Raw genomic sequence first — 16,606 nt, forward strand, 5'->3', positions numbered from 1 at the left:
GACATATTAAGCAAAATGTTTGCATTGCGCAATGACGAGGGTAGATAAAAAGTGCCACCACAGACACGTGGTTGACCTACTAGAACCATTTAACCGTACGTGGCTGGCATTCGGATAAGGGGAAACCTCATGGACTGCTTGTGGAATATAAGTATTATCCAATAGCAATAAAGGCACGCCTGAAACCACTCATCTTTATTATTTATTCAATATGTAACTGGACCATACACAGAATCCTATAAAATCCTACTTTTGATATTTAGTAATGTTCCCATTTTTTTTTTTTTTTTTTTTTTTTTTTTATATATATATATTTTTTTTGCAGTTTTAGATTTATTTATTTATTTTTTCATTCACCGGGAAAATAGCCGGGCGATCGTTTGCATAAACTATCCCTTATCGCTGACAGTTGTGCGTCCGGATATCTCTTCCTTTTGTTCTGGAGCCGCGCTGGTTAGCTGCCATCCCAACTCCAGATAATGAAAAATATTACTGAAGCTACCTTAAAACCCCAAATTGAAGAGATATGCCTCCAGATTTTCAATATGACACATTTCTGACACAAGACATATCGGCACAAATGAAAATATGTTCTAATTCCGAGTTATGGAATGTTGTTTTGAAGGGTATAGATATGATATCACGTAGCCTCGGGCACTTTTTTTTTTTTTTTTTTTTTTTTTTTTAGTAGTGGAATCCACTCTGTTATTCATTTTGTATTTTTCTTTGAACTTTCTCTGTTTGAAGAGATGAATGCCAAAGTACTGTTTCTTACATAATAGTTCTTCTGTTAGACCTGATTTCCATTGAATAGCGTGCTATGATTTTCTTTATATCGAAATAAGACTGATCAAAGGCATTTGATGTTCGTGCCGGAGTCATTAGTGAGTTCTCAAAATTGTAGACTTAGCATTCATCATATACCTGCGAATTACCATATTAAAACCGAATTTTGTAGCCCTACTTTTAGTGATTTTTTTTTTTTCCCTTCAATGGTTGCTACTCGTATTAAGACAATTGTTTTAAAGTGCCGTTGATGTGAGTTTTATTAGAGATTCTTGAAACAATACATTTATTGTTTTTCTCATTTTTCTTTTTTTGTTTTGTTTTGTGCAACAGCTGCCCAACCCAGTTTGTCATTTTTAACATCCAAAAATCCAATACTTTTTCAGGGGAATATTTTCCATACTTGCTTTTAGCTTAACTAAAAATGTGTTCAAAATATCAAGAAGTGTCATTTTTGGAAATTTTTTGCGCCTTTATAAAATGACGCTCCTAATGAGTTTGTCCTGCAAGAAGTGCTTGGTAGGCCCCATATAATGCATAATTAAATCAGCGAGATGAACTGTGCATTATCCAGGGCTGCCTTCAGGGAATAAACCCCTTTATGGTAAACACCATGGGTTTATTCACTGCATAGAATGATGTGGGATTTAGTTAACGAGAATGCTCGTTATAGACGCAGTGAAGTTGCCCCCCTCGGATCAGGACTAGTTGCACATAGGGGTAGGGCTAGCTCCGAATAGACTTGAATGGCCAGCGAGTGGACTTTCCCGAGCCTCCCCTATGAAATCTTAAGCAATTAGCATAACCAATTTTGAATATCAAACAGCACAGGGTTCAGATGTTTTAAATCAAGGTGCGTGATAGGTTAATAAACTGGGGCAGATGATGAATTAGCCCTTGTCCTGATGTTTTACATGGTCCTGGGTCTGTTACCTTATGCTAAATATATGGGGTTAGATCCACCCCCAGTCAACTTTCTGACAGTTACAGCTTCCCATATTATTCAAATACCTTTGATACAGAACTCCCAAGTGTCCTGGTTTTTGGGGCAACTTACCTGCGTAGCTATCCCACCGCTTTAGTGGACAGTGGGGATCATTGGCTGGTTGGGGAGATTCAGGTCTATGTGATGTGGGCTCCTTACCCACGGCCAATGACTGTTGGTAAACACCATCTTATTTTCTATACAATAATAGTACTGTGCTCGAACTACAATAACCCAACTGTGTGCTTCAGGATAAGTCTTATAGAAGATATAAGATGGAAGACCCACTTAATAAGAAGATACTATGAGGCTCTAGACAGGTACCAGACACTGTATTAGAAGATGTATCTGTTGAGATTACAGCTAGTTTTTCTGTAGCTAGCCATCATCAGTACACCTCTCTACAGAGACCAGATACCGAACAGTGATCTTTCTGGGTGAGGGCCACTTGATTTACTCTACTTGTTCTACCATTCTTGGCTAAAAAAATTAGCGACTGTTGGGGACCGGATCAAGCTGTCAGCACCGGTTGTCCTGAGAAAGCAGCATGCAGCTTAAAAACTATGGACTGCTTTCTCCAAACTCTGTAGGGAATGGAAAAATATTTGGCTTTGGATTGGGGGGTTTTTTGGGAGGGGGTTCCAGGCACTGTTAATATGAAACTGGTATACCAAACAGCATTCCTGTAAGTCCTCCCTGTTAGCACCCATATGTAAATCTCTACTAACCACATGAAATGTTCTTTTCCTCTGCAATCAAAATGAGTTACTTATTAAGATGTTAAGTACGGGTTATACAGTCATCAAATGACAGCTACTGTATGTAACTGGAGGCCTATTCCAAAACACTGTATGTGCTAGTTTTATTTATTAATACCTTTTTAGATAAAAACGTATTAATTAAATAGAAGGATTTAAACAAGTCTTCTGTTTTATGCCTTTGAGCTACTTTCTAAAAAAAAAAAAAACGCCATTTTCTTTTTTCTGTCTCTGTTTCAGATAGAACCGTTGTGGTGGACACAGTGCTTCCTCGGATGGGGGGCCTCTATGTTCTTGGAACCTTGGAATTTCCTTCAGAATTCAGCAATCTACTGAGTGTTGCCTGCATCCTCATAGCAGGAGGGGAACTCAAAGTCGGTGAGTAACAAACATTAATTTCACTCATTTGTTTTCTCTTACACCGTATTAAACATTTTATCCAAGTTCTGAAATATTACATACGTGTTCAGCCCTCAGTATGACGCAGTATGAGATGGATCCTAACACATCTTCAGAGCTCTGTCCTCTACCAACAGCCTGAGTAAAGGGCATCCAAATCAACATAAAAAAGACATGTTCGCCACATTGGCCAAAAGGTGAAGTTAATTACCTAATCAAGGAAGCACAAGGGACTTCTCCGGTGTCTTCAAACTTGCATTCTGTCCAAAGCCAAATGGACTCCATCGCGCTTCTTCAAAGGTTCTTCTTAGGCAACCATTCCATGATAGCCACAACACATATAAAATTATTAGCTTTTGAAAGTAATCCAGTAAAATCATTATGTGAATTATTTAGTTGGTTTGTTAAAAGAATAATAATAAATAAATAAAATGGCACTTTATTAGTTTAGCCCATGTGATCAAGGCCTCTAGTTAACACTTGGTCACTGCGTGTCCTTCACTACGCATTTATGACCGAAGGGGATGTGATTTTTAATCCATCTGAAGAAGATAATGAGATTTTGGTAAACAATGATAATAAAAATTGACATCTATATTGGTGAATCCGCACTGAAGCCTCATGGCCCTCCTTTTGCTCGTTCCTCTATGGCTAAATTTACCACTCAAGTTCGGCAGAAAAATGACTTAATAATTTAGCATCACCGCTGTCAGGGTCCATTCTGTTGAGGTCGTCAATCACATTTGTTGACATGAAAGGCCACTGGGTATATGAACTGGTTCTCCTCTGCTTTTAGGGACAAGTCAACAGTTTTAACTGTTGATTTTGTTAGTTGTGGATAGTTTGCTTTACTTACCGCAAACTTCAAAAAAAGACAGGAAGGTAACAATGTAGTGTGTACTCGTAGGAATATGAGTATACTGGCACGAATAATTTTAAAGACCCGGTTAAATTATTTTCTATAGATCTCTCTAGTTAAATTTTTTTTTTTAGTAGAAAATATAGAAAATAATTGAATCCCTTTGAATGGAATGCCAGAAATTGAAATCAGAAAATTAGCTTGATTCAGTTACATTTCCCTATAAAATTCTGACATGGGGAGGGTAACAATAAGGCCCATTAGTTGGATATGAGAAATGCAATTACTTTTCAGTTATTTATAGACTCTGTAAGCTTTTAGATATGTAAAGTCCACGTGTTGGAGATTATTTGTTATTGAGATATAAGGTTAACAAAAAAGTAGGGGATCCAACGCCATAACTGAGCCACCTCTAAGGGCCTTTTCTATGTTGGCTCAATAAAAAGCATCTAAATGCTGCTGTTTCTGGAGTTGACGTTAAAGTTCTTTGTGCTAACCGTCCAATAAGTATTCTTTTCCCTTATATTCTTGCCTAGGATGACTAGGCCTAAGGTGGCAGCCCCTCTGATGGAGAGCCAATGGCAGATTGCCTTAAAGGGCAGTCAATGTCCTCTTTGCAAATAAAAATTCAATAGTGTTGCGCAGAAATATTTGTGCCAATTTAAAAGGAAAAATATAAAGTGATTATATATAATACAGACAATATATATAAAAAATGTCAATTTTTCAGTTGTGATTTTTCTCCCAGTGTTTTAACATATGTAAGAAAAAAAGAGTAACATAGTGTTTTCCGTAAAAGCAGTAAATCTGTATCAGATATTTTAAATGGATGAGAGCATTATAGTTTGCTCTGACTTTCTGGACATGAATTGAACGGTTCCACCCGCCAAAAGGATTGTGTATGGGCTTCCAAAACTCCTTCCCGAAGAAAACAAATATTGGTCCACACGATAACGCCGCAAAACGAAAGCCAATTATCGGTCCACACGATAACACCACGGAATGAAGCAAAGAGGCAGAAGGTAAAGTATACAAATATTTAATTCGTTTACAAACAAAAGTGCGGTATGCTCACATTTAGGATTTCTTTCTCGGATCTCTCTCTCCAAGCGGACAACTTCCGGGTGTAGCAAAATAATGCAAACGGCACGCAGACGCTTTTCGCCTTAATCAGGCTTTCTCAATGTCCTCTTTGCCCCTGCTTGTTGGGCTGGTTACGAGGAGCTCTCTAATATGTCCAGCCCCCATGGCACCCTGTACCCAGCATAGTGTCTTTCTGGGTGGTGTCTTTTCTGGTGCTCTGGAAGCCATGGATGGTGGCTTTGGTGGTAGATGCTCCTCTATAAATAAAGCCACTCTGTCCTGCGCTTTGCGAGTTGGCCCCACTCTTGGGCGCACTTTCATTACGCGATCAGATGCTCTGCTAGGCCGGCCGATGTTACCGACTCCTAGGACGTACTGACCTCAATTAACCCATTTTTTGTTACGGTGCCATATTACCCATTCATGAACTTGCCGACCTCCAGCTAGTCCCTATCAACCATTTCTTTGCCGTGCTGGTGTCTGATTTCTGCATTCAGGTTCCTTCGCGACATAAGTGTGACGCTTAGACTCTTTGCTTACATTTTTTCTATCAAAACAACAAAACAGCATTTTATTCCATTCCATATTAAATGTTTTTTTTTGTTTAACGTTAAATTATACATTAAAATTTATATATGTATATATATATATATAATATATATGTGCGCCACATGTGTTGTATAAATTTAAGAGTCTTACGAGTCTTACGTCGGACGTTAAATTCCCTCAGGGCGAACGCTGTCCTACTTTTTCCTCGGCTGCAATATCTGTTTAGAGCAGGGGCATGTTAATAAGTCTGTGTAAACTAACATCATTCAGATTAAGGAAGTCATAATAATTTTACTGTCAAGGCCGGCAAAACTAAAACAAAGTTATTAGTTGAGTGAATTACCAAACACGCCAGATTATATGATCTGTTCTCCGTTTTCTCACGTAATATATGGAACGATAATTAGTCATTTTTATTCATATGGAAATTGCGATACCCTTTCCTAATGTTCCAAGCCGTAGACAAAAGGCTACTGTGTTAATATGAATTTGACGTGTTGTGAGTATTAACGGAAAAATTTGTGCTAATTTATTTAAAGATACACATTTGTCTGGCCTTTCATTTCTTCATGGTACGATTTGTTTACATTTTCGTACGATAATTCACTGGAAATATCGGCTTTGATACGTGCCAGCTGTTAACCGCTTATTTAGAAAAGTATATTGTTTTATTCCCATAGAATTTAAACCATAAAATATGAATGGCTAAGTGTTTACCTTACGGTGTCACAAAAAAGATGTGAAGTAACACGAGTCAGAGGAAACATGTTTTGTTATGAGTTTTAACTCTGTATTTTAAAAGTTTAGAGAACATACTGACATATGTGTATAAATAAACTAGTGCACAAAAATGTGCACTTTTCCTTTCTTCATTTTCCCCTTTCTTCTGTTCCACTCTTTTCTCTTTATTCTTTCCACCTTCTTTCATCCCTCTCCTTTCCCTTTCTACTTTCTTCATGTCTTCTTCTCTCCCTCTTATTTTTCTTCTTAGTGCTCTCTTTTCTGATTTTTCTCTGCCTTCATCTTGGTTCTCTTACTATCTTTCTTTAACTTTTTCTTTTCTCCCCTCCCTCCCTATACACTATGAATGACTGTGATTAACACAGCACATCCTCCATAGCAAGCTTATTTGGTGCTGTGCATCCTCCAAATGCAGCCCGCTTGTATATTCAGCATAGAGGTTAGTGGGTGTAAGTGGTGGCTGGGGCATTGCCCTGGGTCAGACCTAGGCCAACAACCCGCAAAAATAAATTTCTTCTGACTTAGCATATTTCAGAAATTACAGCTAAAAGACAGATTATGCTGTGCCGACCTGGAGCATTCTCATGACCTCTCCTCATATGCAGCAAATGGGTGACCATTCTTTACAAGCAGGACCAGCTTCCTTCAGCTATTAGTCTAATACATATGAGACTTATGAAATGCGGCATTATACTCACAGATGAAATCTTCATACACAAACGTTTTTGGCCCAACATGCCCCATGGTGCCCGTGGCCACCTTCTCAAGTCGAAAGCCCTCTAATGCTACATCACAAATGACACCAGCTAAAGAGGCACCAAGTTATTTGTAAATCCATTACCCATTGTAGCCTGGGTTATGCTTCTCTCAACAATATTGAGGTATTAGAAGTTAAGGTTCACGACGCTTGCTTACATGAACAGACTCCAAGTGTAGGAGATCAAATGTGGATCTTTAGGGCTTAGAAGACACATTTGCTCAAGGACAGTAGTGACAAGCCTTTAGAAGGTCCTTGGGGCATTTAGTGACATGTCTATCACAAATCCCGTTGCCCAATACCGCTTCCAGCTTCTAAAGACAGTGAGGTATGTATTCTTAGTTTGAAAGTGAGGGATTATCAACCTGATAAACCTATTCTTTTAAGCGGAAAGACCACCATTTTGTACACAAAAATACGCAATTACCGAGAAGGTCCATAAAGTCTGCCAAAATAGGCACGGAATGTCATCCTGTCTAAATCTTTGTCTTATGCGTCTTTATGATATTTCTGTTGGATGTATTTTTAATCTCCTTTTATCCTTCAAACAGGCAGCGCCCGGCATCCTCTCGAACGAGACCGCAGACTACAGATCACCCTCCGTACATCAGAAGGAATTCGCTGTGACCGCCTGAAAGGATTGAATATATCCTCAGGAACATTAGGTGAAGGAAAATAAAGAAGCAAAAAAAAAAATTAAGTCCTAATAGACAAGTTGGTTGACAAAGCCAATATGGTCGAACTCAAAAAAACTAAAATTACTGTTACCCTGATGCCTCTTGAGTATATTATATAGTCCATGCATGTACCGTTTCTCTTATTATTTTCATGAGAAGATAAAGTGTGTGTTTGAAAACCTATGCGTATGTTTTATTTAATTTTTTTCTTTATTGTACCTAGACGTTTTTCTAACTGCATTTTTTTTTTTTAATTTGCATAATTATTGCATTAGGAGGCAAATAGGATATTGGCTGAAAATAGCCCTAAAGCAGTTTCTCTATTTTAGACTTCTCCTCTTTGCCCCCGATGCATGTTTCCAGCTCTGCCGATATGCAAATAACATCGTATTATCAGTTTTATGTGTTTGCTTAAAGGGTCCTGCGTACGTCGGCTAACATCACATTATTCAAATGTTCTTAATTGCTTTAATGTTTGACATACACAATTTTCCTTTAATAATTCTGTCAATGGTCGGTAACTAAAATGCAATCTTTTAAGGCATTAAGATTCAGACACTGCTGTTCGTATGTCTTGACGCAAGGTTTTTACCGTTTCCTTCCACTTTTATGTTTAAGTATTTTATTTTTCTTATTAAATAATACGCTTAATGGTTATACCCAAAGATAACCTAGCCAAAGGTAGCTACCTCTGTAATGAAACAAACACATCCCACAGTGACTATGATGGCAGTGTAGGTGTTCTTCATAGTATTTCAGGCTTTCATGATATACGTCAAGATCCTGTGTCTTTTTATTGGCTCGTCTAGGACAATTTATCAGGAGAAAGTCCAGTGTTGATGTCCCTACCACCTGTTGTAAGCCGTTAAAACCTCAAATAATTGGGTGTTGGGTACATACCTCCACTAGGGAGCTAGACATCCCAAGGAGGAGATCATGAAACCGCTCTTTAGAGGGTTATGAAGTTCTGGGTTCTAGCCAAACTCTGTGTTCTTCACAATCTGGTTCATCCTGATTTCCTTCGATGGCTTACCAATTAAGATCTGCTGAATAATTTATTACCGCTAGATACTCCATTTTTGAAGAGCGGCCTTGTCTTCTATGCATTAGAGAAAGCTTGGGTGCTTCCAATCTGGTTAATCTATTACGGTTTCACAGTTTAAGCGGGAATGTATCTTGGCCAGTCTTTGGGTTATGATGGAGAGGGTGGTACAGAGCCAAATATTATTCACTTTCTACAATTTCTAAAAATAGTAATTAATAAGTTATCATAAAAAAACATAAATGTAAAACAAACGCAAGTACGAATAACATAAATGAAAAATAGTAAGCGGTTTTCAGAGGTTTTTGTTGAATTGAACAGTCCTTGTTGAATTTATGCTTGATGCACAAAGTATGATTTTGGAAATATTTACAATGCTTACACAGGCGCGTTTAAATTTTGTTCTTTGTCCCTGCCTGCTCCAGGAGTTTATGGAAAATTAAGGATTCACAGTGCTTATTCTAGAAAGCCGTGGACACATCTTGGGGCTGATGTTGCACCTGGAAATGAAATGTAAGTTTTTTTTATAATTGTAAAAAATATAGTATATTTACAAACAATGTAAAAAAAAAAAAAAAAAAAAGTCTACCTAGAACTGAACTACTGAGAGGGTGGCAGATAAATGGAACAGCCGCCCAGAAGTAGTTGTGGAGGCCCGTGAATCTAACGGAAAATGGGAAGACGAAATGTAGAATTCCAACTGAAAATGAGACCCGAGATGCTGAAATGTAGCTTTCTTTTTCTTTCTTGACCTGATAAAAGTATCAATTTTGGCGAAATGCTCAATTTTCACTTGGAAAAAATCATATTTTCTTATTGACAAATATTACTTTTTAGAGTTTAGAGAAGCTACACTTTTTATTTCTTTTGTTTTCTTGTCTTTTAGAAGTTGTTTTTTTTTAAATTAATTAAAAAAAAATGAAAATGAAGTGGGTTTTTTTCGGTGTAAATTTGGTAGTGTTTGTATTATTATTAAACGTTTTATTGCCTCTGTAGGATCGTGCTCCAAGACCCTGTCGACTGGAAAGCCGAAGATCATATTGTTATCAGTTCGTCCTCCTATGAACCCCGCCAAGCAGAATTTGTAAGGATAAGAGAAACGCATGGCCATGCCGTTAGGATTTATGGCAATCTCCTTTACAGACACACTGGTAAGATATCAACTCTACATGATATGTTTACATATTATATGATTGTCACCATTACTAAAACCGTAAAAGTACAAAATAATGGAAAATTTTTGGAATTTTAGAATTTTTTGTATTTTATATATATATATATTATAGCTATTTATAACTAGCACTGTGGTGGTTAGGTTTTATGTAGCCCTGTTTTCTTTTTCAATCTGTCACTTTGCCAGATCCTTAGCAAACAGATGATCGTACCTAAAGAAATGAAAATATTAGTACACTGCTTGACGGTTTATTTATTTTTTTCTCAGGTGCTGTTCATAGTATTGACGATACCTGGAGTGTTCCACTGTCAGCGGAAGTCGGGCTGTTAACCCGTAATGTACGGATCAAGCCCGACGTACCATGCTCTGGGAGAATTCAAGTTGGAGAATACAAAAATGGCAAAGGGCAGAAATATTCAGGTGCAACTTGTTTTAGAATCACGCTTGATTTCCTTGTAACAGTGTTGGTTCGGTTATTGTTTATTATATTTTGTTCATGTTTTTTGATAGTGCTTCACAGCTTATTTTTGTATGTTCCAGGTGTATCAACTCTTTTCAACAACCTAGTGTAATTTGAACTCATATATATATATTTATTTATTTATTTTTTTAATTTTTATTTGTAGACTATCCCCTATACCATTTTTTTTTTCTCTGACCAATTGTCAAGGGTCAGGCCGTCCCTAGTGGTAATTGGGCCGGGGCAACTTGATTCTTGAAGGCCCTGGATCCCAATTTGTGTCCATCAGCAAACACCAAGAGGAGCTTTCTCAATTTCAGCTAACCCTGTTGACATATGTTAACTGTCCCACCTCAGCCTAGCAGAGGGACAACTTGATGAAGGTCCGCTAGCAATTTAAGGATGTCTCCATTAGGTGAACCTGGACTGGGGGTCCGAAAGAATAAAAAAGATATACTATCTCAAAACTATCATAAAAACCTATAAAACTCTGAGGCATGTTGAGGCTTATTGAGAAACACAATATGCACAAAAGGAACAAAATAACTAAAGTCTCTTATGTCTCTTGCTACTTGACATCTCTCAACGTTCTTCTGTATATACTTATACTCTATTTTGTATTGTTTCAAAGAGAATGATTATTTTACTCTGTTAGCGAACCGGGGTTTTATTGCAAAATCCAATCATGAACAATGACAGCCTTTCTCTTTGCAGGCACGCTGGAGCTAACGAATGTGGAAATTTCTGAATTTGGTTCCTCTTTGTTTCCGACGATCCATTTTGAGAACACATCGCTCCCGTCTTCTATAATCTCATCGAGCGTTCACCACGGTTGTGGCGCTGGAGTCCAAGCGGTGGCCAGCGCGAATATTCTGCTACGTGAAAACGTGATCTTCGACCATGTCGGAAACGGGATGCACCTCGATGGAGAAAAATTCACCCTTACCGACAACCTTCTTGTTTTGATTAAGCAACCCAACGGCGAATTGGAATGGGTGGCCGGAATCAAAATGAATTTGGTCGGTGATTACGTTATGTCCGGAAATTCAGTAGCGGGAACGGAGCGTATAGGTTTCCATGTGAAAGGTCAAAGGTGCGATCAAGATGGGGGCGTTTCAGCTCTAAATGTAGCCCATTCAAATCTCCACGGTGTTCACTTTTACTGGGGGGATGGTGTTCAGAATTGTACAAAAATAGTCGGCTTTCTCGCCTACAAGAATTATGACTACGGCCTCGTTTTCCATCTTGAAAGCAGCGTGATGATCGAAAATATAGTCCTCCTAGACAATTACGTCGGTATATTACCTGTTGTCTCTCAAGTATCGACGGGCTCCTCAAAGTACCCGAAGAAATACATATCCATCCGCAGCTCTGTAATAGTCGCAACCAGTCCGGGCTTTGATTGTATCATGGACAGAATAAAACCTTTGTCTGCCAATGCAACCGCGAGAGACAGAGCGCCGCTGTCACCACTGAGAGGTCGCGTCGGTATCCTCTGGCCGGTGTTCACCTCGAAACCCCGACACTGGCCAGATTACCCCTGGCACATGTTAGCAAGTGAAGGAGCAGTGTCGGGATTAATGAAACTGCAAGGTTCGTTCAGATATTCGTCACGAATACTACATATTTTGATAAACTTTTCCCACTCGTTAAACTTCCACATCCATGTAAAAATGCCGTTCATCATATACATGTGCGTGCTCAAGACAACCTTTATCGTTAAATCATATAAGCCCCATTTCTAATAGTTAAGCATTTAGGATATAACATTGTTTTAATTGTTTCTAAGGGTTCATTATAACTATTCTACCTTTTTTCATCCAAGATGACCCATATTGTAAGACCTTGAAATTCCTCATATTAGTCTGAATATAAAAATCTGAAGCCCGTTTCAGATCCATTAATAATTTTTATTATTTTTTTATCCCTGTGTGTATAATATTATGCATAAATACCAAAAATAACCTTACTAGTCTCATCTGTAGCATTCTAATTTCGGACGGATTAAAAAAATAACTAAAAACAAATAATGTGTTCGTGTTATGGTATTTATTATACATAGAGCATTTTAATCATGTATTTTTCTGTATAACTCTTATGGTTATAATATTTATGGTAGAAATTATCCATTGTTGCCTATGGGTCCCAATAAACTGATACTAACTACATGTATTAACTACATGTATTCTGGTTTGACCTGACTGTAATGTGTTCTGTCTTTTGAACAGATGTTACATTTTCAGCTTTTACGAGGAGCTGTTACAGTGATGATATAGATGTCTGCATAACGTCCAGCCCTCAAAATATTGAAATAATGTGTCCGATTATAGCAGAAAGAACCAAGATGTTGCATATGAAATATCAGAACATGTTCTACTTCCATCAAGCAAAAAGGTAGGAATGAGGGCAAATGGGTTTATCAGTGGTATCTTTATTCTAAATGGTGCTGTTCACAGAACTGCTTGGATACCATCAACTAAATCCACTAGACTTGGCAGTGCACTTCACATCTTAACTGCCCTGACTGTAAAAATTTATGCCATATAGTATATGATCCATGTCTGTGGTATTGACAGAGCTCCTGATTGCCCTTTAAGCATGGAATGCTATGGCGCACAGAAAGTCCTGTTCAAGGATATAGACGGCAGTTCCATGGGTCTCGTTCCGCCGGTCACTGTGTTTCCAGAAGCAGGCAGTCCCATTTTACAGCCCTGTCTCAACTTCGGTAAGACATTTTGTTTTACATTTTTGATCAAGGACATATTTTATTCAGAGCTGGTTATAAGCTACAAACTAAGGTCAGTCCACATTTGCTCATGTGATGTAATTGTTGTGGTTGGTGGAGCTATGACCACCCCCCCCCGATGTCCAGAAAGCCTGAGGAAAATTAATGGCCAGGTGGATTAGCATGGATATTGGTTCATGTAACAGCACATGCCTCTTTTTAGTGCTTTTGGTTACGATGTATCTCATCTGGGACCCAGAGTCTTCATGGGTGGACCAACAAGGAGCCAGAAAAGAGGGACATGTGCTCCCCCTGCTTCCTCACATAGACCAACAAGGTTACTCATCTTTGTTATCTAAACGTGAAAGCGGAGGGGTCAAACGCCTAATGCAGTCATAGATGAAACATCAAAGACCAGAAGGATGCCTCTAAATATGTCACAAAACCTTGTGCCATATCTATCAAAATGGACTCTTAAGGGGTTTAGCTTGATGTGTGGCTATGACATGGAGTTTTATGAAGACCTTTTATCTGAGCTTAGGTACTTGGAGAAGAAATGTGTTTAATTTACACAATTTATTTTATAAAGCCATTTTCCTGCTGTTTCTATAGACATTATTGTGACATTTTGGTCTGTAGAACTCCGTGATGGCCTCATACCCAGCAAACATTCTGAGCACCAAGTGAGAAAGAGGGGGCGTCATGGATTTGGGTCCTAAAGAGGGGGTCTGTTCCTTCTAAAATGCACACCCGGCAGGTGTCACCTGGCTCCACGAAAGTTTGAGAGATGCAAAAAGCGGCTGGGCCGGAGGTGATCGCATTTCCAGCATTAAATTGAGAGATTTGAAATTACACAGGGAGTTATTATTTTGTGCTGTGTAAGGTATAAAATGCAGAAAGAGAGGGATGTTGAATATCTAATTTGAAAAGTACATTTTAATGCCTTCATTGCATAAAATGAGACAATTCATTGTCCATTGGTACAAGAACTTCAAACATAATCTTCTTTTTTTGAGCTTCTCAAATATTCAGAACTGTCACGAAACTGATGGTAGAAACATCATTTGGAAGGCTGACAGAACCTTTGTCTGCCTGTATCTTAGCTTGAATATGCCGTTCCCCTCTAGCTAGAGGGAATATCTCATTCTCTTTCCTAAGCGATTAAAGGCCTCAAAGACTGAAACTAGGTATATGGCTCTTTAATCTCTGCTGGTATTTCCCTTCAACTGTTAAGACGAGTAATATTCTGAACATAACGGTTCTCAAAGCATGAAATACTAAATAAGAGAAAAAGAATTTGAAATTATAGCAAAAGAAATAAAAGCAGTCTAAAAAAAAAAGTTTAATGTGCATTCTTTTTGTTGGGTCAAGGAGTACATTTCTCATCTATGGTGCTCTGCTTGTAACCATATGATCTGGCTAAAATGTCCCTCTCTAAGTATAGATAGATATATTGATGAGCTATTACTATATGTAAATGGCTCATCTTGCCTATACATTCCATACCATGAATGATCAAACTAAAGAGGGAATTTGAGTTCAACTGCGTGCTATCGCTATGCATTATTAAAGGGACATCCCAGCCACCATGTCCACTTTTATGCATATGATAGCCGAGTGGTCCCTTTAAATTGCCATGTAGTCCCTATTGCAAATACCTGTAGAGATTCTGCAGACATCACCCCCACCACCACAGACGTTTGGGTTGCAGAAGATGTGTTTGGTCTGCTCCCACATGGTGTCCTCACCGCCTGTCTACTCCAGAACCGTCTGGGCAAGTGTTCCTGGTGGTTCTAATGAGGCCGTCGTTGTGCATGCATAAGAAGAGCTCCATTGATTTCAGTAGGAAACCTCTCCTGCCACTGATTGGCTGCTTCAAGCTCAAACAGGATCACCATGGGGGAAGCTGAGCTGGACCTCCTTAATATGCATTCCTCATTGATGAGCCTGTATAGGACACTGGAGTGTCCCTTTAAGGGCCAACCCAACTGAGCATCTCCTGCAAGAAGAGATACCTTGGTATAATACATAGATAACGTGGGGAGTTCATCTCTCTGAATTAACTATCCGTTACACTAGACCCTTCTTGAAGTGGATTCCCACTCTGGCCAACTCAAAATGCAGAATGAAGTCCTTGAGTTTAGAACATTTGACTCCATAAATTCTTTGGTGAGTTAGTGATCACTCAACAGCCTTTTTTTGCATGATAAATAGATATGTGTCAAAGTCACATTGTATATATTGGCTTCGTTTTCACTTTAATGCGAACGTTACTGACTGACTATAAGATCTGTATTTAGACGCCGAAATGGGTATTTACAAGACTTGGTCAATTTGCTTCCTAATGCGGTAATGACCTGCGTAATGAAACATGTTCTAGACAATCCTCTTCTTTCATACATCATTAAACCATGCTTATTGCCACTCTGTTTTGGGAAACTCTTTCATACGATGCTTGCTCTTTAATTCTCATTGTAAATGTTTTCCCTCTGCAAGTTTATTCTTCTGACTTATTTTTTTTACCCTTTATAACGCTCTTTAAAGAGATAGTAATGCCTTAGCTGGAAATGTTGATTTTTAGAGAATTTGGCACAGAGAACCAAAGAAGGAAAACACTGATTGTTACACTTGAGCTCTCTTTTGTATTCCGATTGGCTTCTCCTTTTTGCCAATTGGAAGAATTCTGATCAAAGTTCCCGACCACAAAATGAGCCAAAGAAAATAAATGAATAGCAAGTAATTTGACCGTCGTATATAGAACAATAAAACTAAAATATGAGAAGATACATAACATTTAAATATAGCTGTTAATGTCTCTAAATCAAATTAAAATTTGATTAAAAGTATACAATCGGATTATTCATTTGTGACAATTATCCAAATAATTCAATATAAACTATTAATTTAAAAAAGATAAAATTCTCTTTTTAAATTTATATATGGTTTTGTTGACATTGTTAAAAATATATTCAGTAAAAATGAAATTTCTAATATTTTAATACAAAAAACTATATATATATATATTTTATATTAAGAGAGTTAATATTAGAATATTTACTATTGTACAAATATGTACTATTGAAATATTTATTAAAATATAATAAGTTATTGGTACTGGAATGTTAGCGGTTCAATAAATTTAAAGATTATCTATACTCTGTGTTAAACACATTTCCCTTTTAAACTGAATCCGCGATTTACTATTAATCTACGATCTCAAAATCCTTTTTTTATCTCCTTTCCCACAAGAGGAAGCTCTTCAAAGATACCAAAATTAGACCCACGAAAAGCTCTGCAAATTATTTTCAGTATCCTGGAAGAAGAATTTGGAAGCATTTCATCATTTTTTTCCCCCCTTGCGTTCCAAATATTAGCATTTAATGAAATACACATTGGCTTCATTTATTTTGAGAATCTTCCAAGCCCTTCAAATACCAGAAACTCCAATGTTATGATAGGCTAGAACCTTTATTGGTTTGTTTTCTTTTCATTCTTTCTGTTTTGATTCTGACTTTTTTTTTTTTTTTGGAAATCCTCATGTTTTAAACTCAGGGAGTCTCGCTAATAAGATAGACTTCCAGAGGAGGTAAGAATATTGGACAATATGTCTA

The 16,606-nt window shown here is 37.8% G+C and overlaps 1 protein-coding gene across 1 annotated transcript in view; it reads left to right on the plus strand.

Moving 5' to 3' along the window:
* Positions 1 to 16,606, plus strand: part of PKHD1 (PKHD1 ciliary IPT domain containing fibrocystin/polyductin) — a 168,111-nt gene that overhangs the window by 120,396 nt on the left and 31,109 nt on the right. Inside the window, exons 48-55 of the mRNA XM_089499223.1 lie at positions 2,770 to 2,907; positions 7,469 to 7,582; positions 9,062 to 9,149; positions 9,633 to 9,787; positions 10,078 to 10,230; positions 10,985 to 11,863; positions 12,499 to 12,664; positions 12,847 to 12,995. Coding sequence (XP_089355349.1) covers positions 2,770 to 2,907; positions 7,469 to 7,582; positions 9,062 to 9,149; positions 9,633 to 9,787; positions 10,078 to 10,230; positions 10,985 to 11,863; positions 12,499 to 12,664; positions 12,847 to 12,995 — 1,842 coding nt within the window. The remainder of the gene's footprint in view (positions 1 to 2,769; positions 2,908 to 7,468; positions 7,583 to 9,061; positions 9,150 to 9,632; positions 9,788 to 10,077; positions 10,231 to 10,984; positions 11,864 to 12,498; positions 12,665 to 12,846; positions 12,996 to 16,606) is intronic.

Source organism: Sceloporus occidentalis, unplaced genomic scaffold (genome assembly GCF_023333645.1).
Source record: "Sceloporus occidentalis isolate IW3139 unplaced genomic scaffold, rSceOcc1.0.p SCAF_131, whole genome shotgun sequence".
In the NCBI taxonomy this organism is placed as follows: domain Eukaryota; kingdom Metazoa; phylum Chordata; class Lepidosauria; order Squamata; family Phrynosomatidae; genus Sceloporus; species Sceloporus occidentalis.